General features: G+C 41.5%; 1 protein-coding gene and 1 non-coding gene across 2 annotated transcripts in view; one reads left to right on the forward strand and one right to left on the reverse strand.

The window, feature by feature from the left end:
- The first annotated feature begins 2,946 nt into the window (after positions 1 to 2,946).
- Positions 2,947 to 24,596, forward strand: part of ACP3 (acid phosphatase 3) — a 33,466-nt gene continuing 11,816 nt past the window's right edge. The window contains exons 1-10 of the mRNA XM_049766090.1: positions 2,947 to 3,036; positions 3,286 to 3,468; positions 5,499 to 5,585; positions 6,027 to 6,179; positions 10,606 to 10,704; positions 11,725 to 11,817; positions 14,146 to 14,278; positions 18,081 to 18,163; positions 20,775 to 20,878; positions 24,034 to 24,203. Of these exons, the coding sequence (XP_049622047.1) occupies positions 2,947 to 3,036; positions 3,286 to 3,468; positions 5,499 to 5,585; positions 6,027 to 6,179; positions 10,606 to 10,704; positions 11,725 to 11,817; positions 14,146 to 14,278; positions 18,081 to 18,163; positions 20,775 to 20,878; positions 24,034 to 24,203 (1,195 nt within the window). The remainder of the gene's footprint in view (positions 3,037 to 3,285; positions 3,469 to 5,498; positions 5,586 to 6,026; positions 6,180 to 10,605; positions 10,705 to 11,724; positions 11,818 to 14,145; positions 14,279 to 18,080; positions 18,164 to 20,774; positions 20,879 to 24,033; positions 24,204 to 24,596) is intronic.
- Positions 10,323 to 10,429, reverse strand: LOC125998362 (U6 spliceosomal RNA). The gene has a single exon (XR_007491951.1). It is a non-coding gene; the product is annotated as a U6 spliceosomal RNA (small nuclear RNA).

Raw genomic sequence — 24,596 nt, forward strand, 5'->3', positions numbered from 1 at the left:
TATGCAACAACAATACTAACCTGTCCTTGCAAAGGGTGTAAGAAGAGAGAGCAGTGTTAGGGACGAGCAGTGGCAGAACATGTGAACTTGGACTTGATCCCTGATACCGAAGAGAGAGAGAGAGAAAGAGAGACAAGAGATGAAGCGAGTAAGAGAAGGAGAAAGAGGTCTGCAAAACCATGAGGGCAGCACAAAATTACAAGTTCTTGCTGAGAATGTTTTCTTCCTATTGCACTTACCACCAACACTGCAAATAATCTTACTGCTGATGAAAGACCTTCAGGGTTTTAGAGGATTTCATAGGCTATGATTGTGGGCTGCAGATCAGAGGTTGTAAATGTGGCAGAGCAGCAATTCAAAAGCTCGCCCCACCGCACACTTGAAAGAGTCTCCGCACCCCCCAATGCCTGCTGCTGAATTGGCGAAACTCTCAAAGTGCAAGAGAGCCACCTGTGTGCTGGGGGGGGGGGGGTGTTTATGTGTGCACACGCACTTTGATTTCTGGCCCTGGAGCTGGAGAGGACTGGATAAGTCTCAGTGAAAAGCAGAGAGTTCACATCTGGCTTGAGCCACCACTGCAGAAATTCTTACTGTGAAGTAGTTGAATTCTGGTGATAAATTCTGATCCTGAAGGACATAGTCAGACCCTGAAGAAAGTCTGCCTTATTGGCAAAGGGGAGTGACAGGTCAGTGGCAAAAGCACTTGCATGCCTTGCATGTTTGAGGTTACATGTCTGATGCCCAGTGCTGTCCATATGCACACAGCATGGTCTTAGCATCATGACTATGTGTGAGCATATCACTAAAGGCCCAGAAACTACTTAACAAGATATTAAGAACAGAGGTTAGAGATACAACCCCATGAGCATGCATGCACACACCACAGTAACATCACTAACATGCAGAATCCCTGCAGGCCAAATGTGGATCACTGCAGCTGAAATGCATGTTCCCTGCAAACACAATACCCCAACCAGACATGCAAGCACTCCAGCCTAGCTCAAATGTGAGGGTCCTAAATGTGGCAGCAACAGCATCTGGAGAAGGAGGGGAGCAAAGGAATTACCTGATTCTCAAATGATGCTTTATGTTCTGCTCTGTTCTCCACAGCCCACTTGGTTTCTTAGCCTCAGTTGCATAAATTAGGGATCAGGTAGATGAGTGACTATTAAGGTGGGAAGCCTCATAAACGTTTTAACTGCAATGTTGTCCATCTGGCTTCTTGTGGGCTCTGAGTAAGTGGTTTTACCACCTGGGGAACAGTGGGCAGGGCCTGGAGAATTTTGGGGGAATATACTTGTTTGGTAGCAAAGTAACCTCTAGGACAGCCCTAACCAGGAGTTAACCAATCAAAGTAGTCACAGCTGTTGGAGGGGCCCCTGAGAGCGTGAACCCTGATGATATTCAAGATAGACTGGGCACTTGGAAGTTCCTTTATGCTCCCACCCCACCTTTGAAGATGCATCCTATTTGCTTTCTCTGCTTTCTAAAACTTCCTCAGGCATCCAGCATGGACATAGAACTGACTATGTGGCTGGCTCAGGCTTCTATGAAGACTTTTCCTCCTTTGACCTTTCTATATAAACTGTTTTTTTTTTTTTTGGTTTTTGGGTTACACCTGGCAGTGCTCAGGGGTTACTCCTGGCTGTCTGCTCAGAAATAGCTCCTGGCAGGCACGGGGGACCATATGGGACACCGGGATTCGAACCAACCACCTTTGGTCCTGGATTGGCTGCTTGCAAGGCAAACGCCACTGTGCTATCTCTCTGGGCCCTCTATATAAACTCTTAGGAGTTGGTAGGTTAGGTTAGTTGTGGAAAATTATTCCCCCTGACAGCCAACAGTCATATGAAAAAGTATTTCATCACTGATTGTAAGGAAATGCAAAACCAAACAATTGTCCTCACTTACCAATGAGATTGGCTGATATCCTGAAGACCACAGTTCTGGCTAGGAGGTAGTGAAAAAGGGAACAGACACTGTGGGTGGGACTGGTGTCTGGTTCAGCCTCTCTAGGAAGCAGTCTTTCATCTCCAAATTGAACTGAATTAATCACCACAGGGCCCAGCAATTCCACCCCAGGGCATCAATCCCAAGAACATAGAAGCAATCATTTGAAAGACATACACACCCATGTTCACTGCAGCACAATTTGTGATGATCGAGATCTGAAAACAACCAATGGTTGTCCAACAACCGATGAGTGGATAAAGAATTTGTGGAGTTTTATATGCATAATGAAATACTACTCAGCTGAAAGATGAAATCTTGCCTTTTGCTGCATCTTGGATAGAACTGGGAGGGTGGAAGGCTAAGCAGAGTGAGTTAGAAGGAAGACAATTATTAGATGAACTCACTCAAATGTGGAGTAAAAAACAAAGTAAAGGGAGGAGGGAGATTTGGAATATTGGTGATGGGAATGTTGCACTGGTGAAGGGGGGCATTCTTTACATGACTGAAACTCAACCACAATCATGTTTGTAAGCAAGGTGTTTAAATAAAGATATTAATAAAAAATTTAAAAAAAATAAAAAAAACAAAGGGTAAATACAAACAATGGCAATGACTGACAAACAATGAAAAAACCCAAAGATTCTCCCCCCCCCCCCCGGAGTTACTCCTGGCAGGGTCAGGGAAGGCAAGAGAGCCTCTTGGGAAGAAAGCAGGCATATGGGATGCTAGGGATAGAACCTAGGTAGGTCGGCCATGTGTAAATCAAATGCACTACCCTCTGTGCTATAACTCCAGTCCCAACAAAACCTAAGATTCTATCTGCAATTACCTGAGTTCCATGTGCTCCCACTTGCTTGTTTATTTTTTTCTTTTTCCTGTTCGGTTTTCGGGTCACACCTCTGGTGCTCAGGGCTTATTTCTGGCTCTTCACTCGAGATCACTCCTGGAAGTATTCAAGGGACTATATGGGATGCTGGGGATGGAACATCGACCATGTACAAGACAAGTGCCCTCCTTGATGTAATGTCTGGCCCTAACTTTCCTATTGGTTTCTTGCATTACCTGAAACCCAGGGCTGTGCTGGTGAGCTATAGCAGCTGTTCCTCACCTGAAATTTACCCGAGATGGTCTGTCTGTGTTTGTTCATTTTGGGGCTTCACATCTGGCATTGCTCAGGGCCACTTCCTGGGGCTCAGTGGTACCCAATGGTGCTGGAGGATCATGCAGTTGTCAGAGATGAAAGCTTCTTTCATGCAGAGAATTCATTCATTTAAACTATCTCTCCAACCTCCTTGGCAATATTTCAAGCGACCCCCCCCATTAATAATCTAGAGGTTTATAAAAGAAATTATAGATGATAATGAGCAGAGGCAAGAACCACCTGTGAAACTGATGCCTTTTCTGTCTGCATCTTTCCAGGTGTTTCGGCATGGAGACCGAAGCCCAATTGAAACCTTTCCTGATGATCCCATTCAGGAATCCTCATGGCCACAGGGGTTTGGCCAACTCACTCAGGTTGGTCATATTTTCAGATAAACTGTTTTGAGTCTCTAGGGAAGCTGAATGTGGTGAGGTTTGTCATCTGTTGCAACCAGGTAAGGACTTGAGATCGAGCCAAGTGTTTTGCACAGTAACCCTAAAAAAATCTTAAATATTTTTGATTATTAACAAGCAGCACTTGTAGTCTTTTGGTGACTAGAAGGAAAAATATTGAATTGGGATCTCTTTAACCCATTATCCTTGAGACTTTATTAAAACTTCAGTGGTGTTCACGGATAAAATCAAGAATAAAGAAACTTGTGACTCAGAGGTAAAGCATTTATCTTGCAGGTGTTAACCCCAGAAAAAAAATCCTGTAATTATCTAAGGCCAATGCTCAATAGCTGGAGCATAGCTTTTAAAGTACTTTGCATGAAAGACACCCAGATTCAATCCCAGTACCCCATGGTATTCTCACCACCTTCCCCTAGCATTGACATCAGTTGCCCAAATTCAAAACAAAATAATAATAATAATAATAATAATAATAATAATAATAATAAAGTTATATAAGATAAATGAAGGTCATTAAAGGTTTGCTCATTTTTCACCTGAGAAGATAAAATCAACCTTGTCATCCAAAAGTTGAATTAGTGGGTTTGGGAAAACTCAATTTTTCTGGAAGTAGAAACTAAATTTTATTTCTTGTGAGATTAATTTATTGTGATTCAACCTTCTTCATAAGTGGTTCATGACTATGGGGAACCTTGAAACATATCTTCAGGGATGAAGAAGAAGTGAACCAAGAAACAAAGAAAATGCTATCCCAGTTCCAGTCTTAACTCCTCTTCACCTGTCAGAGATAGTGGTGCTTCTCCTGGGTCCCTATGACTTATATAACCATGAGGTTCTGCCATTTGCCAGTCAGGAGACAAAAGTCACTGGTGGGGGAAAAAATATTATCATCCAGTCATCTGGTTGGGTGATATTGAGTTAATGTCCTAAAAGTAACTAAGTTACCTACATGGTCACAAGAACCAGCTTTGCTAGAGAAAGAAATAGGGAAGGTTTCAGAAAGGTGGATTGCAGACCAATGGCAACAGATGTCAGATTCGGCTATTAAATTCCCTTCTGGGCTGGTCCCTCAAGCCCACTCCATCTTATCTACAAACTTAAGTAAAGTACGGGTTAGAACAGGAGAAGCAGAGACTTTATCTTTAGACAAATGAAGAAGGTAAGAAACCAACCAAAGAAAGACATGAATCCAATGTGTCTCAAAGTATGTTGCTTTCTTCTGCTTTCCCAAGAACCTCTGGCCAGTTGATCATATACAGGTTTTAGGGCTGCATCCTAAGCAAGAATCTAAGGGAATATGCTGAGGAATCTGTTGATCATTTTTCTTCTAAAGCACAGTCATGTTTGCGGATCATCAAACTAAACCACCACCTCTCAATGATCATTATCAGCATCTTTTGGTGAGTTTGTTAAAAAGAGATTCCTGAGCTCCACCCCAAAGATTCTGGTTTAGTAGGTCAAAGGTGTGGCCCAAGAATTTATTTCATATCTACGCCCAGGTATTGCTGATACAGCTGCTCCATAGGCCCTACTTTGAGTAACTGTTTTTTTAATGAAACAAGCATAAACTATGCAGTATTGCTCTCAGAGCTTCATGGGATCTTAGTTCTTAGTTCTTCCCAATCAACCTTTTTAGTAATGACTGGATTTCTCCAATAAAACCCTTTGCAGGTGGTCAACCAGTCCACTGATAACAATTCCCACAAACATGAGCCACTAAATTCACTTCTCCACACTAGCGATGAGCCTTTACTTAATGCTTGAGATCAAATCAGCTTATTCATTTTGTGTTATGTGCTAATGAAAAAAAATGCACTTTCTGTGAAGTCTTGGCTTTATATGAATGCTTTCTTTTCTTTTTCATTTATATTGTTGTGGAGCTACACACTTGTGTAAGTAAAATACACCACTGTCCACTTTGCACATTCAAGGAGAGATGATGCTCACAGAACTTAGCTCTCACTAACTTTTGTTTTCCTCTGTTTTCTTAGCTGGGCATGGAACAACAATATGAACTTGGAACTTACCTAAGGAAGAGATATGCAGATTTCTTAAATGATTCCTATAAACATGAGCAGGCAAGTTGGGGAGATTTGAGTGGAAAAAATCTAGCATAATATTATATCTATAAAAGTGTTTTGCTTACTCTCAGGAAACTTTCATGCAAGCCACAGATCTTGTCTACCAATATACTCCCAAAGTGTAAAAATTCTTAGCTCTTATAAATCAGTGAATATTATTAAATTCAAAAGTTTATGAGTGTCTAGGAGAAATGTTTTGCCAAATAGTTACCACATAACTCATCTCTTTAATTCGATTCACCTATCAGCACACTTGGTTGCTTTATATTACCATATACTCATAATCTTACCTCTTCTATAGCATCATTTGATAGATATGGGAGCTCTCAAAATTTGCTTAGATCTTAGTATGAGAGTCCTGCCTTTTCTCAGAACTCGGCCCCACCAGGGGAAATATCCACTTTTTCTTAATTTTGCTCTGCTTTGACTTGCCACTAGGTTTATGTTCGAAGCACAGACATTGACCGGACTTTGATGAGCGCAATGACAAACCTTGCAGCCCTCTTCCCCCCAGAGGGAACCAGCATCTGGAATCCCAACCTGGCCTGGCAACCCATCCCAGTGCACACGGTCCCTCGATCTGAAGATCAGGTCAGTATGTGAGGATACCAAGAGATTTTATTGGAGAAACTCAGGTGCTAGTTGCATGTGAATTTGAAAGTCTGGAAACTCTTGATACATTCTTGATTAATCCCTACCCCATTCCTTTTGTTGGAGTTGCCATGACTGGGTGATCACACATACTTAGTTGCAATCCCACTGGGATGGAACTTGGCATATAGGAAGATGCCAGGGGTCAGACGCTCTGTGCTCAGGTCACTGAGCTATCCAGATCCCTGTGCAGTGCAGTCTTAATCCTTTCCTTGAAAAAAAAATAAAGATTTAAAGGACAATGGGTAGAAGAGGCAAGAAAGAGTCAGAATGGAGCCAGAGCATATTAAGTGGATAGTAGCTTACCTTTTATGTGATCAACTCAGGTTCAATCCCCAGCTTCTTTATGGTTTCTAAGTCCACCAAGTAGGCTGAGCACAGAGCTCTGAGCACATAACCTTGAGCACAGAGCCAGGAGTAATCACTGAATGCCAACAGGTGTGGCCCCAAAACACCCCCTCCCCCAAAAAATGGAAAAAGAGGAATTTCTCCAAATCTTTATTATAGTTTTGTACCACATAGTTACACACACATGCACACATACACTCACATACACATTACATATACATACATACACACATGATCCCCCGGCGTTCAGCCTTCACCTTCTTTCAGAATATGCTAGGATTTCTCTTCCCAAATTTCCTCTCCCCCTTGAGAATTTTCATTCCTGCTTTGGGAACAAAGAAAGCTTTGAGTGCATGGTTGTCGCCTGTTTTTTCTTCCTCTGTGTCATCTTGCTTACCTTTGGTGGCAATTTTGAATGGAAAGTACTGTCCTCTTTTATGACAAGGTAAAAATAAGTGCTCAGAGAGAATAAACAAACAAAACTAATTCAACGCCATACTGCTGGCCCATGTAAGACCCAAGAATGGATGCAGGTATAGCTCAGGCCAGGAATTTTATGGCTTTCAATGCTCACCTTTATTAGAACCATCTAGGGAGTTTAAAAAAAAAAAGACTAAAAAAACAAACAAACTAAAAAGACTACTTATGCCCAGAGCATTTACTATTAACAAATCAGCCTTTGAGGGTTATACTGAGCATTGTATTTTAAAAATAAAAAAATAACCTGCTTAGGGGCCGGGAAGGTGGCGCTAGAGGTAAGGTGTCTACCTTGCAAGCACTAGCGTAGGACGGACCACGGTTCGATCTCCCGGTGTCCCATATGGTCCCCCCAAGCCAGGGGCAATTTCTGAGCACATAGCCAGGAGTAACCCCTGAGCGTCAAACAGGTGTGGCCCAAAAACCAAAAAAAAAAAAAAAAAAAACCTGCTTAGGGACTGGAGAGGTAGACCAAGGATTAAGGAACATAGTTCACTATAGTCAACTTTAGTTTAACCCCCAACACCGCACATACCCTCTGATAATTTCCTAGTGTAATCCTGAAGACCCCAAGCATTGCTGGGGTGCCTCATTGGGTGGTAATCTTGAGTACCCAACAGCACCTCCAGCCCTTGCACTGAACCATTAGCTTGGTTGGCTGAGAATTGAAAACCGGGACCTCTCTAGACCTTCTGAAAACTGTAATTTGATAATTATAACATCAGTAATAATCTGTCTAGATCATTTCATTGGACAGTCAAGTTGAGCTCCTGGTTCCATAAACCCAGTTGCATATTAGAGGCTGAGAAGTGAAACTCTCTGCATTATTTACATGGGATAAGTGACTGAGATCTCATCAACCTTTTCTGAGAGCTCTGTATTCTTAAAATAGCAATAGATGAACCTCTTGAGGCTGGAATTGTAAGGTAGGATGATGAGAACTGGGAGAGATCCTTCTCTTCAGTAAGAGTGAGAAGGCCCACCTGATTTGCATTTGGTTTTGTAACTCCTGGACTGGCCATGCTGGGTGATGCCACTGAGAAGAATACGTACCTCTTTGCACTCTGGAAATTGACCTATTATTGACTTGAAAATTTATCCCAAAATGTTATCCAGAAGCAGGTCAGCCCTAGCAATCTCCTACTAGGAAAAACTATTCCAACCAATTTCTTTTCCAGTTTCCTAAAAGAGAATGCTGATCTAGTTATAGCTCTTTACCTCCCAAAATCAAAGTGAAGGGGCCAAAGCAGTAGCACTAGAGGTAAGGTGTCTGCCTTGCAAGTGCTAGCCTAGGACAGACCATGGTTCAATCCCCCAGCGTCCCATATGGTCCCCCAAGCCAGGAGCGATTTCTGAGGCATAGCAGGAGTAACCCCTGAGCATCACGAGGTGTGGCCCAAAAACAAAAACAAAAAGTGAAGTAGTCATCATAATTCATGACATTAGGAGTTTGTCATTATTTTCAAAAATAAAGAATAAAAAATTTTCATGACTATTTCTTCTATAGAGATTTCAAAAAGGACAGCAGAGACCAGAGGTAGTACAGGAGTTAAGGCACTCTCCTTCCACGCAGCCAACCCAGCTTCAATTCCCAGCACCACATATGGTCCTCTGAGCACTGCCAGGAGTTTTTCCTGGCTCAGAGCCTGGAGTAAGTCTTAAACACCACCAGATTTGGTACAAATTTAACCAACATGAATTCTTTTTTTTTTTTTTTTTTTTTGGCTTTTGGGCCAAAAACCTAACTATGCACTCAGAATCGCTCCTGGCTTGAGGGACTATATGGGACACCGGGTGTCCTAGGTTAGTGCGTGCAAGGCAAATGCCCTATGACTTGCGCCAGCCACCTCTCTGGTTCCAACCAACATGAATTCTAAAAGTTGATTGTTAGGTTACATATGAAAGGAAACACAAGTGGGTTAGAAGAGGAAGACACACAGGGGAAGGGGTGGAGGCAAACAAAAATAGCTACCTGTGGCTTCCAGCCTCCCACCACTAAGGTAAAAACAACCACAACATCCCCTATAAAACCTACCAACTCATCCATGCTGTTATTCTCAGAACTACAGCAAGTGTTATGGAGACAGGGCAGAAAAATACAAGGGCAGGCTTCTTGCCTCACAACTTATAACTATTAGGTATAAGAAGATTGACATGTATGAAATATCCAGATGTCACACAAGTTAGATGGAGGTGATGTCAGTGACTTCCAGGAAACATTGTATGTGCTGAAAGATAATAGAGTGAGCTGTTCTTGGGACCAAAGGGCTGTAATTCAAGTCTTTGTCAAGACAGTAAGAACCTAAACCCAACCTCCAAGAAGGGGATGGGAAGGAGAGGGAGCCTCTCCCAAATATGCAGTAAATGCTGTGCCAAGAGCTTATAGGTAGATCCCAGTTTAAAGATCCAAATCTGACATCTAGAAGTAATCTTGAGAATGGTTGGTAGTGTGAAGGAGGATGAAGTTGAATCCACATTTGAAGTCAGATACCTCAGGTATCCTATCTTGCGTCTCTGTATTCCAGTGTCCTTTTCTGAAAAATAAGAACGGTTTTCACCTATATTTTTAAATGGGGATTTGTGAAGACCAGGTTAGTCGTGAAACCGAAAGATTCAATGCATTGGGCCAGAGCAATAGCACAGTGGCAGGGTCATTGCCTTGCATGCAGCTGACCCAGGATGGACCAGGGTTTGGTTCCAGCATCCCATATGGTTCCCTGAACCTGCCAGGAATGATTTCTGAATGAAGAGCCAGGAGTAGCCCCTGAGCGCACTGGGTGTGGCCCATTAAAAATAATAATACAGATTTAAAGATTTATTTTTAAAAAAGACTGAATGCAAAACTGGAGAGAAGTTTGGGTGGTACTAGTGGTTTCAGTCTGACATTTTCAGTGTGATGAAAGCCCAAGTCAGAAAGGTTCAGCCTAAACCTCACTAAGTTTAGTCCTGGGTTCCTTCCCCCAACACTGACTCCTGTGGCAATATGGGAGAGTTGTGCTGAGGCATTTAGCATAGCACACAGAAATGAACATAAAGAGCCTAAAGCCAGCATGGGACAGGGAGAGCTCAGTGGCCTACAGTTCCTATATAGGAAACCAAACCCAGGATCACGCCTGCAAATCAAATACTCTTCTACTGAGCCGTATTCCTGCCCCCCCATACATTATTAAATATATTTTCTATTAAACATGTGCCCTTATTTTTAAAATATAAAGATTTTAAAAATTGTAAATGGTTAGTCAATTTGTTAAACATTTTTTTAATATGGAGTGCCTCACGAATTTGCATGTCATCTTTAAGCAGTGGCCATGCTAATCTTCTCTGGATTGTTCCAATTTTAGTATAGGTGCTGCCAAAGTGAACACCAATGTGTTAAGCTTTATTCCAGATCCTCTGGTTCATTTCTTTGTCTTGTATATGTGTCTATGAATCTATGATTCATAATAATAATAATAATAATTCATTAATAATAATTAATAATAATAATTCATTAATAATCTATGATTATTAAAATGATTTCTTGTGTTTCTTTTATCACCAGTTGTTATACATGCCTTTCCGGAACTGCCCTCGATTTGAAGAACTTGAGAATGAAACTTTGATCTCAGAAGAATTTCAGAAAAGAGTGGATCCTTATAAGGTAGAGAGAGAGAGAGAGAGAGAGAGAGAGAGAGAGAGAGAGAGAGAGAGAGAGAGAGAGAGAAGAAAAATCAGGGACCATGGGCCCGGAGAGATAGCACAGCGGCGTTTGCCTTGCAAGCAGCCGATCCAGGACCAAAGGTGGTTGGTTCGAATCCCGGTGTCCCATATGGTCCCCCGTGCCTGCCAGGAGCTATTTCTGAACAGACAGCCAGGAGTAACCCCTGAGCACTGCCGGGTGTGGCCCAAAAACCAAAAAAAAAAAAAAAAAAAAAAAAATCAGAGACCAGAGAGATTAGGGTACGAATAGTAAGGTTCTTGGATTGCACAGTGGGTAGGGCATTTACCTTGAATGCAGCAGTTCCATGTTCAATCCCCAGCAACCAATATGGTCCTCTAAGCACTATCAGGAGTAATTCCTGAGTGCAGAGCCACAAATAACCCCTGAGCATTGCCTAGTGTGGCCCCAAAACAAAAACAACAAATAGTAAGACACCTGCCTTGTATGCAGCCAACTCTGTTCTGAATCTTTAGTACCTCCTATGGACCTCTAAGCCCAGAACAGAAAAAATTCCCGTGCACATTCTTGAGTGGCAAAATAAAAGCCCTCAAAATGAAATAAAATTTAATTTAAATTTCAAAAAAATTAATGGGCTGGAAAGATAGTATGAAGGTTAAGGCGCTTGCCTTACATGCTGCTGATTTCAGTTTGAATCCCCAGTACCATATATAGGACCACCAGCAGTCATTCATAAGCACAGGGCTGGAATAGCCCTGAATTCTGCTGCAAAAACAAAACAAGCAAAGCACACACACACACACACACACACACACACACACACACACACACACACACACACACCCCTCACAATGCTGGAATCTAGTGGTTTGGGAATGGATACTCCTAAATCCCTTGTTTTGCCAGCACAGCAAAGAATTATCCTATCTCAATGGCACTCATTAATGCTGTGCTTCAGGAAGCTGAGTCAAAAAATTATTTTTCCTTTTGTTTGTGTTTCAGGATTTCATGGAAACCTTGCCCAAACTTTCAGGATACCAGGGCCAGGATCTTTTTGGAATTTGGAGTAGAATCTACGACCCCTTATTTTGTGAGGTAAAAGAAACTCTCTCTGAGGTTAACTTGCAATCTGATTTTCTAACTTCCTTCATGCTAAAACGTGCAAGAAGTATTTTCTTTTGCTTTCTTTTAACAGTTATATCCCTTCTACTACCTTCAACTTGAAACACAATTCAAGGCTTTTTCTTTCTAGTCACTTGAAAATTCTGACTTTTCTCCATCATATTCGTACCTTTCAGAAAGTTGCTTTCCTTTTGTGCCTTGGCATTTACTTTTTAAACACTTGCTCAGGAATGCTGAATTCTAGGCAAGCATTTTCATTTAAGAAAGGATGATGCAGGACAGAACGAGAAAATAAAATGACCTGGCATCCGAATATATAAAGAAATAAACCCAGTTTCAGCCAGGCTACTGACCTTGAAAAGTCCAAGGAAAGATCTCTTTATCATTGACAATGCATATGTAATAGTCTTGAGTTTTTCCAAGATCACCATGAACTTTCTCCACCTTTCTTTTCCTTTTGTTGCTGTTATTGAAATGCCCAGGGAATGCACATGTAGATCATGGTGCCTCTAACCCTGGCTGTGGTACTTGCCAGGTTGTGGTTTTGCCAGATTTAACATTTCAGTTGTGAAATGTATTCACTGCAGGAGTGAAAGATCACATTTCTGGGCAGGATGCTCACATATCTTCACCTGCTTGTACACTAGAAACTCACACTCCTGGTACACCCCCTAATAGAGTTAACCAATCCATGCACGGACTTTCTCCCCAGTAGTTTTCACTTTATTACCATATTGTTTGAAGATAGGTTTGTTTGTCCACCTTTTCAATGGACACTAGCACCCACATTTTGGTAACAGGCTCATTTTTATATATATTTTATTTAAACACCTTGATTACATACATGATTGTGTTTAGGTTTCAGTCATGTAAAGAACACCACCCATCACCAGTGCAACATTCCCATCACCAATGTCCCAAATCTCCCTCCTCCCCACCCGACCCCCGCCTGTACTCTAGACAGGCTTTCCATTTCCCTCATACATTCTCATTATTAGGATGGTTCAAATGTAGTTATTTCTCTAACTAAGCTCATCACTCTTTGTGGTGAGCTTCCTGAGGTGAGCTGGAACTTCCAGCTCTTTTTTCTTTTGTGTCTGAAAATTATTATTGCAAGAATGTCTTTCATTTTTCTTAAAACCCATAGATGAGTGAGACTATTCTGTGTTTCTCTCTCTCTCTCCTCTCACTCTCTCTCGCTCTCTCTCTCTGACTTATTTCACTCAGCATAATAGATTCCGCATCCATGTATAGGAAAATTTCATGACTTCATCTCTCCTGAAAGCTGCATAATATTCCATTGTGTATATGTACCACAGTTTCTTTAGCCATTCGTCTGTTGAAGGGCATCTTGGTTGTTTCCAGAGTCTTGCTATGGTAAATAATGCTGCAATGAATATAGGTGTAAGGAAGGGGTTTTTGTATTGTATTTTTGTGTTTCTAGGGTATATTCCTAGGAGTGGTATATGGATCGTATGGGAGCTCAATTTCCAGTTTTTGGAGGAATCTCCATATCGCTTTCCATAAAGATTGAACTAGACGGCATTCCCACCAGCAGTGGATAAGAGTTCCTTTCTCTCCACATAAGAGGCTCATTTTTCGTCTTTTTTCCCCTTCTGAATATAGCTGGATCTGGGTTATTCCATAATGCAGTCACAGTGTAAGGGATCCTTTTCACCATTTTTTTATACTTATTCCCTCTGTGAATCACTTCCATTTGTCTTGAATTAATACTCACTCTTTCTGCCTTTGTTACTGGAGATATCTCCATCACATCTCTATAGATATTGGCACAACGTCTCTCTCTGTCCATGGGTGCAAGAGACAAATTTTCCCTAGGAGCTAGTGAACAAGGATGGTGAAAGTAGAGAGTATATTGTAGGAGACTCTGGACATGCATTGCTTCCCATGATTCTTTTGGGCTATTCATTCAGCTCCCTGTAGCCCTTGAAGGTGTTTCCATGGCCACACACAGGTGAACATAAAATTTCCTCATCTTTCACCAAGATATGCCTTGCCCTATTTCACTGTACCCTTTGCAGAACCTAAATCCTCCTTTGGCCCAGAGTTCAGGCAGAGGCTGTGGTTAGGTAGAAAAGGGTGCATTCATTTCTGTGATATTTTTTTTCACCTGAAAAGCAATAGCATGATGTGTCAGTTATAAAGTTTCCTAAAAGAGATTTGGCAGAACCCCACATTCCTCCTAAAATGAAAGAGAATTATTAAAAGTCAATCAAGACAACACACACACACACACACACACACACACACACACCAATGCTCCCCTTTTCTTTGCTACAGGGTGTTCACAATTTCACATTACCCTCTTGGGCCACTGAAGACACCGTGACCAAGTTGAAGGAATTATCAGAGTTGTCCCTCCTGTCTCTCTATGGAGTTTACAAGCAGAAGGAAAAATCTAGACTTCAGGGCGGTGAGTATAGAGTGGCAAGAATGGCATGGGTGTGAGGTTGAGTGGTATATTTGTGCTTCCTGCATTCAAGGGCCAAATTTTCTCAAAAGGCCAACAAACAAAAGACTGATGGAATACCAACAGGTCCACCAACTGTTGACTCATGAGCCTAAGAGAAGCTGAGTTCTCATGCCTGTCCAGTTTCCATAATGTAATGGTGATAGTAAGACTTTCAGAGATTGCAAGAGCTAAAATAGATGTATTTGCTCAAAAGACTTCGGATAAACACAACCTGCAACCTGATGCTTGACCAATAAATGATAGCAGTCATTAATATTCATCTATATGAGACCTTTTCCCATCACAAAGGGAAAGCTTTGAGTTAAAGTTGAGAACTCTTCCTACTTTCCAGAGCAAAGAATTCAGACATTTTCATCTGAGCCCTGTAAAAATGGATTGTGTCCAATTATTTTTTTCAAGTGAGGGGTATGGCAGGTGTTTGGCTTTCCCAATGTCCTTGCTGGTCACCGTGGTTCAAGTTGGTCAAACGTCACAAGTCCTGTCCAGTCATAGCAGCAGCTATTGACAAGTCAAGGCCATAGCTTTTCCCCCACTGATGTTTAATGGTGTTTTGTTTGTCAGAGAGGCCTCTTCTTGGCTGCATTTGCTCGTTCTGATTCAGGTTTTTTGTTTTCATACTTTGCCTTGGCAGGAGTCAGCTAGACTCCTAACATTGGCAGAAATGGCTGGGATGCAAGGGCCTTTTGCAGGAGGGGCCCAGAGGTGAGCCAGCCATGTACCCAGGCTGTGCCTAATGTAGTTGGGTTTCACAAAGAGATCAACACAGAGTAGTCAAGGTGACAGATCCATGAAGCAGTCTGGCACAGCATATTCAAGTCATGTGCCTGCAGGGACAGAGCCTGAATTGCTGAGAGTAACTATCAAAGTCTATGGTTTTTAACCTTTTTAGACTTCTTGGGGGGAGGCATTCCCTTGGTGTTTGAGGACCATCCTGGCGGTACCTCAAGGGCCATACAACTAATGGATGGAAATGAGTCTTCCAATATGCAAATTCTGCTTTCCAGCCCTTTGAAATAATCCTCCAACCCTTGTTTACTTTGGCTTTTTTTCCTTGCCTCTGTTCTTGTCCTTATGATAATGAGATTCCCACAATTGGCTGCTATGCTCCAGAGAGACCACACTCTGTCTTGTATCCCCTGGATCCCAAATAGCAAGACCCATAGGTCCACATCAGGGCATGTGAGATGATGCTAGGGAATCAAACTCCAGCATCTAGCCTCCAGCTCAGAACCAGTGCTCCATTGCCAAGCTCTCCCTGGACCCACAGCCTTTTTAAGCTTGAAAACCAGTCATGGGCCAGTGTTTGAAAACCACTGGGCTTCACAGTGAAGGATGCAGAGTGCCTCATGTCAAGGTGTGGCAGAGTTGGGCCTTGCAGGTTTCACCAGCTCCATCTCATTCCTACTGTGAGAAATGCCAGCAATACAGCTCAGCTCCATCTGATGGAATAGGCAGGATCCTAGAAGTATTTTCCCCAATTTGCTCCTGACAGCCTTGGGAATTGGACTTTCACTTCTCAAACCACAGTTCAGGGACCAGCAAAGTCAGCACCCCTGCCCCTAGCCTAGAAACACACTCTCAGATTCCATCCACTGAATCAGAATCTGCATTTTACTCGTGGATTTTTTTTTTTTTTTGGTTTAGACACACTCCACCATGCTGGAGCTACTCCCAGTTCTATGGAGGACTATGTGGTGCCTGGAGCACTGTACTATGTGGTGCAGAGTTTCAGGAGCACTTCTCCTGATGCAGGAATCAGTGAGGACAGGATAGTGGGAACAGGCAAGCATATTTCTTATTATTGATGCAAAGGCCCTGAAATAAAAGATGAGGTAGGCCTCACTAGTCCACTCTTGGCAATTTGGGTGGTTTTACAGGGAAATCATGTTTCTGTTTGTGTCTCGGTCTCCCCATATAAGAAGTGCTCTCATGTTCTCTCAGTCCTATGTCCTCTTGAACTCAGAGTCTAAAGACTATGGATAAGGTTTCTGTCCTATGTTCTGGCGGAAGTGCACTGATAAACCCAGAGATTATTTCACAAGTCATTTGTGCCAAAGTACAAGTTTAATCTTATTGTTCAGAGCTGGCTAGACTAGGGAGACTCATCAATGACATGCTTGTTGGGTGATGACTGATCAGAGGCCTACAGTGAAAATGCTCATTGTCTGAACTCCACAATCTAGAATGGTCATTGTCTGAACCCCACACAGTCTAGAATGTCCAGGCAGCGCCTAGTAACTTCTAACCTTTTCCAAACTTCTGTTTCATCTCTGATGTTTAGGCAACACTCCAATTAAATCCTTCTCTCAGTCCCCCATTGCATGCATAAACACACACACAGAAAGAAGTTAGGAAAATCAGTTCAGAGCTATATTCATCAAAATCTCTTCAAGACCGTTGCTTGGCTTTCTACACCCTGCAGTTCAAATATAACCTACTGTCTTTTCTCTATCAATTTTTGGTTTGGCTTGGCTTGGTGGTCATACTTCATTAGTACTTAGAAAATACTCCTATGCTCATGGATCACACCTAATGCCAAGAATCAAACCCAAGTTGGCTGTGTACAAGGCAAGTCCCTTACCCACTATTCTATCTCTCTGGTGTTCAGTTTTGTTTTGATTTTGGGATCGTACTGGTGGCCTTACTCCAAGTTCTGTGCTCAAGAACCACTCCTGCTGGTACTCATGGAACAATCTAGTGTGCTAGGGATGGCTCTCAGACTGACTACATGCAAGGCAAGTACCCTACCCACTATACTATCTCTCCAGCCCCTTTTTTTCTATCAAATAACTGAAAGCAGCTCTCCATCTTTTAGGTAGTATTTGAGGTGCTACTTCCTGTGCTCCTATTGGAAAGGGGTCAACTTTGATGAGCCACATAGTACACAAAGTCCAAGCCCTTGTTCTAGCCTTTACTAAAGAAATTTGCTGGACTCTGACCTCTTTGAACTTAGAGTGAGGGAAGTGGAGCACTACATTCCCATTGGTATAGATGTATGGAATATGGAATGCATCAAGGAACTTAAACACTAGCACTAAGTTTCTGCAGCTTTGTGGTCTTGCAATTCAAGCCAGGATTTAGGGCAGTTTTTGTAGCTCAGCAGTAGAAATACATGCTTCACATGTGTGGGACCCAGGGTTCTCCTACTATGAACTTTTACAAAACTCTATCTAACTCGTAACTCTTTTTTTAACTTTATTTATTTATTTATTTTAATCAGAGTGGATTACAAATCTTTTTTTATTACAAATTTTTCACAGTAATATTTTAGGTACATAGTGATATTGAATCAGGGGTGTTCCCACCATATCTCTTGTACTGATCTGGTCATTTGCTCCCTGCTGTGTGAGTCTCTTAAAAATGTTTCCAGGTCTGTTTCTCCACTTGCAAATAGGTAAACAGAAGTCAGGAGTCAGGAATATCGAGTACATCAATTCACAGCTACCACTCCTTCAAACTCAGTTCAGTTCCTTGCATCTCTTTTATCTTTGTTTTGGGTCTATACCTTGTGGTTCTTAGGGCTTACTCCTGGCTCTGTCTTCAGTAATTACTTTGAAAGGGCTTTATGAAATGCCAGTCAACTGCATGCAAGACAAATACACTACCCACTCCAGCCCCTTTCTTTGCTTTTTAACTCGAGAATTGTGGCAGAAAGAATCATTGTATATGAACCAAAATCATCTAACCTGAAATATAAGCTCATATTCAGGTCTGTTCCACCACTGATCTCTCCTCCTTTCAGGTGTCCTGGTCAAAGAAATCATGAATAATTTGATGAGTGCAACTCAGGCAATGAACCGCCGGAAACTTGTCATGTATTCAGCTGTAAGTATTTTTGTTCCCCTTCAACATCTCTTTGTTTAAGAGTCTGATCACTTGGAAGAGGAAGCCTTGTCTTCATCACGTCCCCCCATCATCCTGGAGACAGTAGATACCTGCTCTCATCAAGTTTATGTGAAAAATAAGTACATAATTCTACTGCTCAAATAATAGTCACTAGTTTTTTTTTTATATTTTGGCCAAACCTGCTGGTGCTCAGGACGTAGGCCTGTCTCTGTGCTCAAGAATTATTCCTGGAAGTGCTCAGGGAACCATATGCCAGAGATCGAACCCAGATCAGGGATGGAGGCAAGAAAAGCACCTTATCCCCTGTACTATTTCTCTAGTCCCAAACGATGTCACTGGATTATTCTTTTTTGTTTTGTTTTGAGTCACACCCAGCTGTGTTCAGGGCTTATTCCTGGCTCTGCACTAAGGAATCACTCCTGATTACTCAAGGAACCATATGGGATGCCATGGATCAAACTTGGGTTAGCCTCATGTAAGGCCTTACCTGCTGTACTATCACTTCAACATTAAGCATTGAACTCTTTTTTTTGTTTGTTTGTTTTTTTGTTTTTTTGTTTTGTTTTGTTTTTGGGCCAAACCCGGTGACACTCAGGGGTTACTCCTGGCTATGCACTCAGAAGCTGCTCCTGGCTTGGAGGACCATATGGGACGCCGGGGGATCGAACTTCGGTCCGTCCTAGGCTAGCGCTGGCAAGGCAGACAGACACCTTACCTCTAGAGCCACCATGCCGGCCCCAAGCATTGAACTCTTAATGCTGACACACACAAACTCTATACAGAACCATCTAGAAAGATGATATAAGCAAGTCTTTTGTTTTTGTTTTTGTTTAGATTTTGGTTTTTGGACCACACCCAGTAATGCTCAGGGGTTATTCCTGGCTATGCACTCAGAAATCTCTCCTGGCTTGGGGGAGCAAATGGGTCGCCAGGGGGATCAAACCACAGTCCGTCCTAGGTAGACACCTTATTGCTTGTGCCACCGTTCCGGCCCCACAAGCAAATCTTAGTGCCTCAGAGAAGGGAAACATCAGTTTGATTCTTACCACAACATAGGGTCGCTGAATATAACCTCCAAAGCAAAATGATTTAAATATATAATTCTAACATTATTATTTTCTGCAGTATTTTTAAATTTAATGAAAACCATTAAAACAGTTAAATATTTGGTTCAGATTTCATTTGTCACTTCAGGATCCTATGACATTAATAAGTCACTTAATTTCTCCAGATCTCATTTTCTCTACCTTTTAAAAGAAAATAGTGATATTTAAATAAATCTAACAGGTACACAGCATATGCTTAAACAAATTAAACTTTTTCTTCTGTAGTCAGTGGGGAGTTGGGAAATTGAATTGGGAAATTGAATTTAATTAAAAACTTTCTTTTTTTTTTTTTTTGATTTTGGTTTTGGGCCACACCCAGCAGTGCTCAGGGGTTAAAACTTTCATAATCTTCTACAAGTGTCTAATATATATTGGTTGTAGATAAACCTAACTCTGATTTTAAATTTTTTTGAAAATCAGTAAACATTTTTATTACTCCATTCACTAGATATTGTTTACATTGCTTTGATTTAAAAAGTATAGGAAACAGATTTATTTCTCCTTAAGTTCATTTTTAAGTATTGTTTTTGTTTTATTCTAAGCCAGTTAAGTGGTGATAAAATAAGGAATTGATCCAATTCTCATAAATACCTTTTAATTTTCTGATATTTACCAAATGAGGTTATTGATGAACAAATGAAGATAGACTAGGAACTTGAAATGAAAATTTAGTTCTGTTCTGTCTAGAATGCTCCACATTCCAAGGACTAAATTTGTCTTGAAATTGCTGGTCAAGTTCTATGACAGAGATAAGTGGTTCCTAAATCTCTCAGAAGATGATTTAATTGAAGATGATGGTTAATGTCATGATTCAACTGTTTTATAAGGTGTTACTTTTATTTTTCAAGTATCAAATAATAGGATAAAATGAAGGCATTCCAGGTGTCAAAGAGATAGTACAGCAAGCCACTTGCTGTCTTGCATACAGATGACCTGTGTTTGATCCCTTGAACTGTTTCCTGAACACTACAAGGAATGAACCCTGAGCTCAGAGCCAGGAGTAAGCCCTGAACACTATCAAGTATGGTCTAAAAGAAAACAAACAAAATAAAGGCATTTTCTTACTTATACAAATTTCTCTAAGTGGGAAGGCATTTGAAACCACATAAAACATGTAAAGATGCAAAACAAAGCAATACATCAGAGACTAGCATACATCACAAAAAAAAAAAAAAAAGAACAACCATTTCTGATGTGGATATGGAGAGAAGGTATTTTCATTCACTGCTAGTTGGAATACAGATTGGTCCAGCCATTTTGGAAAACAACATGGTCATTCTTCAAAAAGTTAGAAGTTGAGTTTCCATATGACCCAGGAATACCACTCCTAAGGATATACATATAAACACAATACAAAAATGCACTCTTATGTTTAGTGCAGCACCTACGAGATACCAAGAGGTCGGAGTTTATCACCCATGAAGGAGCAGAAGTCTTCCATGATTTTAAATTTTAAAATATGTATTTGTGTTAAATCTCTGTAGCACGACACTACTGTTAGTGGTCTACAGATGGCGCTAGATGTCTACAACGGAATCCTTCCTCCCTATGCTTCCTGTCACTTAGTGGAACTATACATGGACCAGGGGTAAGTGCCTGAGAGACCATCTTTGCAACTTAATATCACTGTACCTCCTGCTTCTTTTGTCTTTTTGTTTAGTTCAGTTTTATATTTGGGAGAGTGGAGAAGGGTGTTAAGTGGTAGTCAGCCATGACTCCATAAAGGAATTGTGTTTTCATGAACAATTTTCAAGGAAATACTGTTTACATAGAATTAATGGAATAATTGAAAATGAACCTAAATAAAGTTACATACGTCTTAAAATCATACAACAAATCTTCAATTTGAAGCCATTATATATATAGCATTAATACACACGTGTACTCACACACACACACACACACACACACACACACACACACACACACACATGGCCCATGCAAAAGTTAAAAATGACCCTAGGAGCCAGAGCAATGGCACAGCAGTAGGGCGTTTGCCTTGCACGCGGCTGACCCAGGACGGACCATGGTTCAATCCCCCGGCATCCCATATGGTCACGATTTCAGAGCACATAGCCAAGAGTAACCCCTGAGCATTACCGGATGTGCCCCCCAAAAAAGAAAAGAAAATGATCCTAAATGACAAGTTACTTTTACTTAAAAATGATTATGGTATTCAAAGAAATTGTAAAATTTTACATTGTTCTCTTGCAAAACACAGAGAAGGGGAGGGAATTCACACACACACACACACACACACGTGAGAAATGCCAAGAGGAAAATGAAATCAATGGGAGGCTCTGTTACAAATCAATGAGCAGGCCCAGATATAGCCTTCTCTCAGGGACATTGCAAAGGAAACAGTCACTGGCAAATTGTCAGTGTTCTATATTTCAATGCTCAACCTGGAAGGAATCAAGAGAATACAGAAGCTGCTGCCTCTCAGCTGCTGGGGTCCCTTCTCACCAACTTTATCATTACAAGTGGAAGTACTCTCTCACATACACATGTACACATATATACACTTGTATATTTAATTGACATGTAAAATCTAATCATTAAATTAGTTTGAGGACCAGGGTGATAATACATTAGCACAGAACTTGCCTTTCATGCAACTGATTTAGATTCAATCCTCAGCATGGCCCCCAAGCTCCATCCAGAGTGATCCCTGAGTCAAGAATAAATTTTAAACACCACCAGATTTGACTCAAAAACAAACCAAAAAATAATAAAAGACTAGAATGATAGTATAGCAGGTAGGGCATTTGCCTTGCACATAGCCAATTTGGTTTCAATCCCAATGTCCAATATGGCTCCCCAGCCCCACCAACAGTGATTCCTGAGTGCAGAGCCAGGAGTAACTCCTGAGCACTCCTAAGTGTGGCCCGAAAATCCAAAATTTAAATCAATAAAATGAATACAAATAAATAAAAAAGGGGAAATTCACTCAGAGGTCAATTTTAAGAGCACCTTGACACCTGCTGATTTGTTTCATTTGGAAGCCATACCCAACAGTGCTCAAGCTTACTCCTGCTGGCTCTGTGCTCAGTCGCAGGCTTGAGGTGCCTAATGGAATGCCAGGGATTGAATCCAAGTCCACAGCATAAAAGACAAGCACTCTACCTGGCTGTACTATCACTCTGACCAAACATCTGCAGGTTTAGTGCAGTTTCAAAACCCCTTTTCCGGGAACTTCCTGGTTCACATTCTTTTGAGTTGAGTTGCTCCAGGAAGAGCAGTTCTGTTTCTTCCTCTGAAGGCAAGAAAGACACAACCAAGGGTAGGATAGGAGCTCATGATGGCAAGCATATTTGCTCAAGCTCACTCTTCACTAGCAGGCTTTAAGTGGAGGGACTCCTACAGGACTCCTCACCCCCAACATTCATATAATAAAGTAATTTTAAAGTCTTGAAGCACATTTATGAAGCTTTCGGTGACCACAAAATAACTTGTGATCAAATGTCCCTCCCCAGTGTCCAAGTCTCTGCTTAAAGCCACTAGCCAAGTAAAAATTTGAATTTTTCAACAGTTCAGTTTACCCAAAACTGTAGGGATTTCCAGGACATGTGGATATTATTGTTGAAGCAGGAAAGTTCTAGGAAAACCAGAAAGAGCAGCTACCATGGGCAATGCCATACATAAGATGTGACCCTGACCTTATCATTAAAAGGAAAAGCCAGGGTCAGAGAGAGAGAGAGAGAGAGAGAGAGAGAGAGAGAGAGAGAGAGAGAGAGAGAGAGAGAGAGAGAGCACATCAGTAGGGCATTTGCCTTGCACACCATCGATCCAGGACCAATAGTGGTTCGAATCCTGGCATATGGTCCTCCGTGCCTGCCAGGGGCAATTTCTAAGTGCAGAGCCAGGAATAACCCCTGAGCATCTCTGGGTGTGACCCAAAAGCCAAAAAATAAAGAAAAGTTAAAAAAAAAAAAAAAAAAAGGAAGGAGAAGCCAAAGGTACCTTTGGAAGCTCCAAATTATGGGTGAATAATAGGGAGGAAAAAACTAGGTGAGGGCAATGACCCTATGTGTGGCCCAAAACAAAACAAAACCAACAACCAAAATGCATTTAGTGTTTTATTGGAAAGCTAAATTTTAAAAAAATTGATGAGATTTTACTAATTTAAAAATCTTCTTTGCATATGTGCAGATTTTATGAAATACTTTTTTCAAAGTCCTTTTATGTATTATCAGTGTATCTTCTCAGTTGAAAACCTTCGAACAGTTCATTGTCCTTTGAATAAAGAAAACTCTCAGATTTGACCCTACAGTGCACCCTCTGACTGAGATGGAAATTTAAAAGTCATGTTCTATGTTGTTCTATGCATGGGCTTGTACCAGCTAGGTAGTGTTCAGACCTGTATGTGGGCTTGTTAAAGAGCTGGGAAAAAAATGCAGAGCAAAGCCTGAAAGAAATAGCAGATAAGGCAAAGAGAAGAGGAAGGAGCCAAAGGGTAGCACAGAAGTTTAGTCCCCTACCTCTCACTCAAATACATCAAATCAAAGCTCAAACTCCCCAACTATTGCATATCAGCTGCTGCTCTATTGAAGTTTCCTGGTCATCTAATATCTAAATGGCCCCAAATTCCACTCTTGTGCCCAGCCCACCACCAAGGCCCTGTCTTTCCCTTGCCCTGTCTCAACAGGAACCCATCCACTGATTCTAGCACTAAGTCCATGCCAACTTGTGACAATGCCAGCCCCCAGCTAGCACTAACCTCTCTGCCCTGGTCTTCCCCAGGGAGTATTACGTGGAAATGTTCTACCGCAACGAGACCCAGCATGAGCCGTACCCCCTCACCCTACCTGGCTGCACTCACAGCTGTCCTCTGAGCAAGTTTGCAGACCTGCTGGCACCTGTGATCCCTGGAGAATGGGCCTCTGAGTGTCTGACCACCAGCAGCCACCAAGGTACCCAAGCATGATGACTTAGGGGGCCTGCAAGCACTGCCATAAACTTTGAGTTTCCATCTCAGGGCAGATGTGCTTGGAGAACATGATTTTGCTGCTCTCTCTTCCTCCTGGAAAAGGGATTGTGGGGTGATTGTTATATGCTTCAGAGACCTCTTTACATTCCCCATTCCCTAGACCAGGTCCTTCAAACTCCTACCTCTTCAAGTGGTCTTTGATCCACTTGCCTAAACCTTGCTGTTGTTTTTTTTTTCAGTATTATTTTAAGTTATAGAACCAAAATAGAAGTGAAACATATATTTAAGTGTGTGGTCAGCTACAGGATAGGCCAACCAGCCATCTGTATGCCCATATCTTGTTTGAGCAGGATTATATCAGATTGTTCTTTGAGAT

This window comes from Suncus etruscus, chromosome 20 (genome assembly GCF_024139225.1).
Source record: "Suncus etruscus isolate mSunEtr1 chromosome 20, mSunEtr1.pri.cur, whole genome shotgun sequence".
NCBI lineage: Eukaryota > Metazoa > Chordata > Mammalia > Eulipotyphla > Soricidae > Suncus > Suncus etruscus.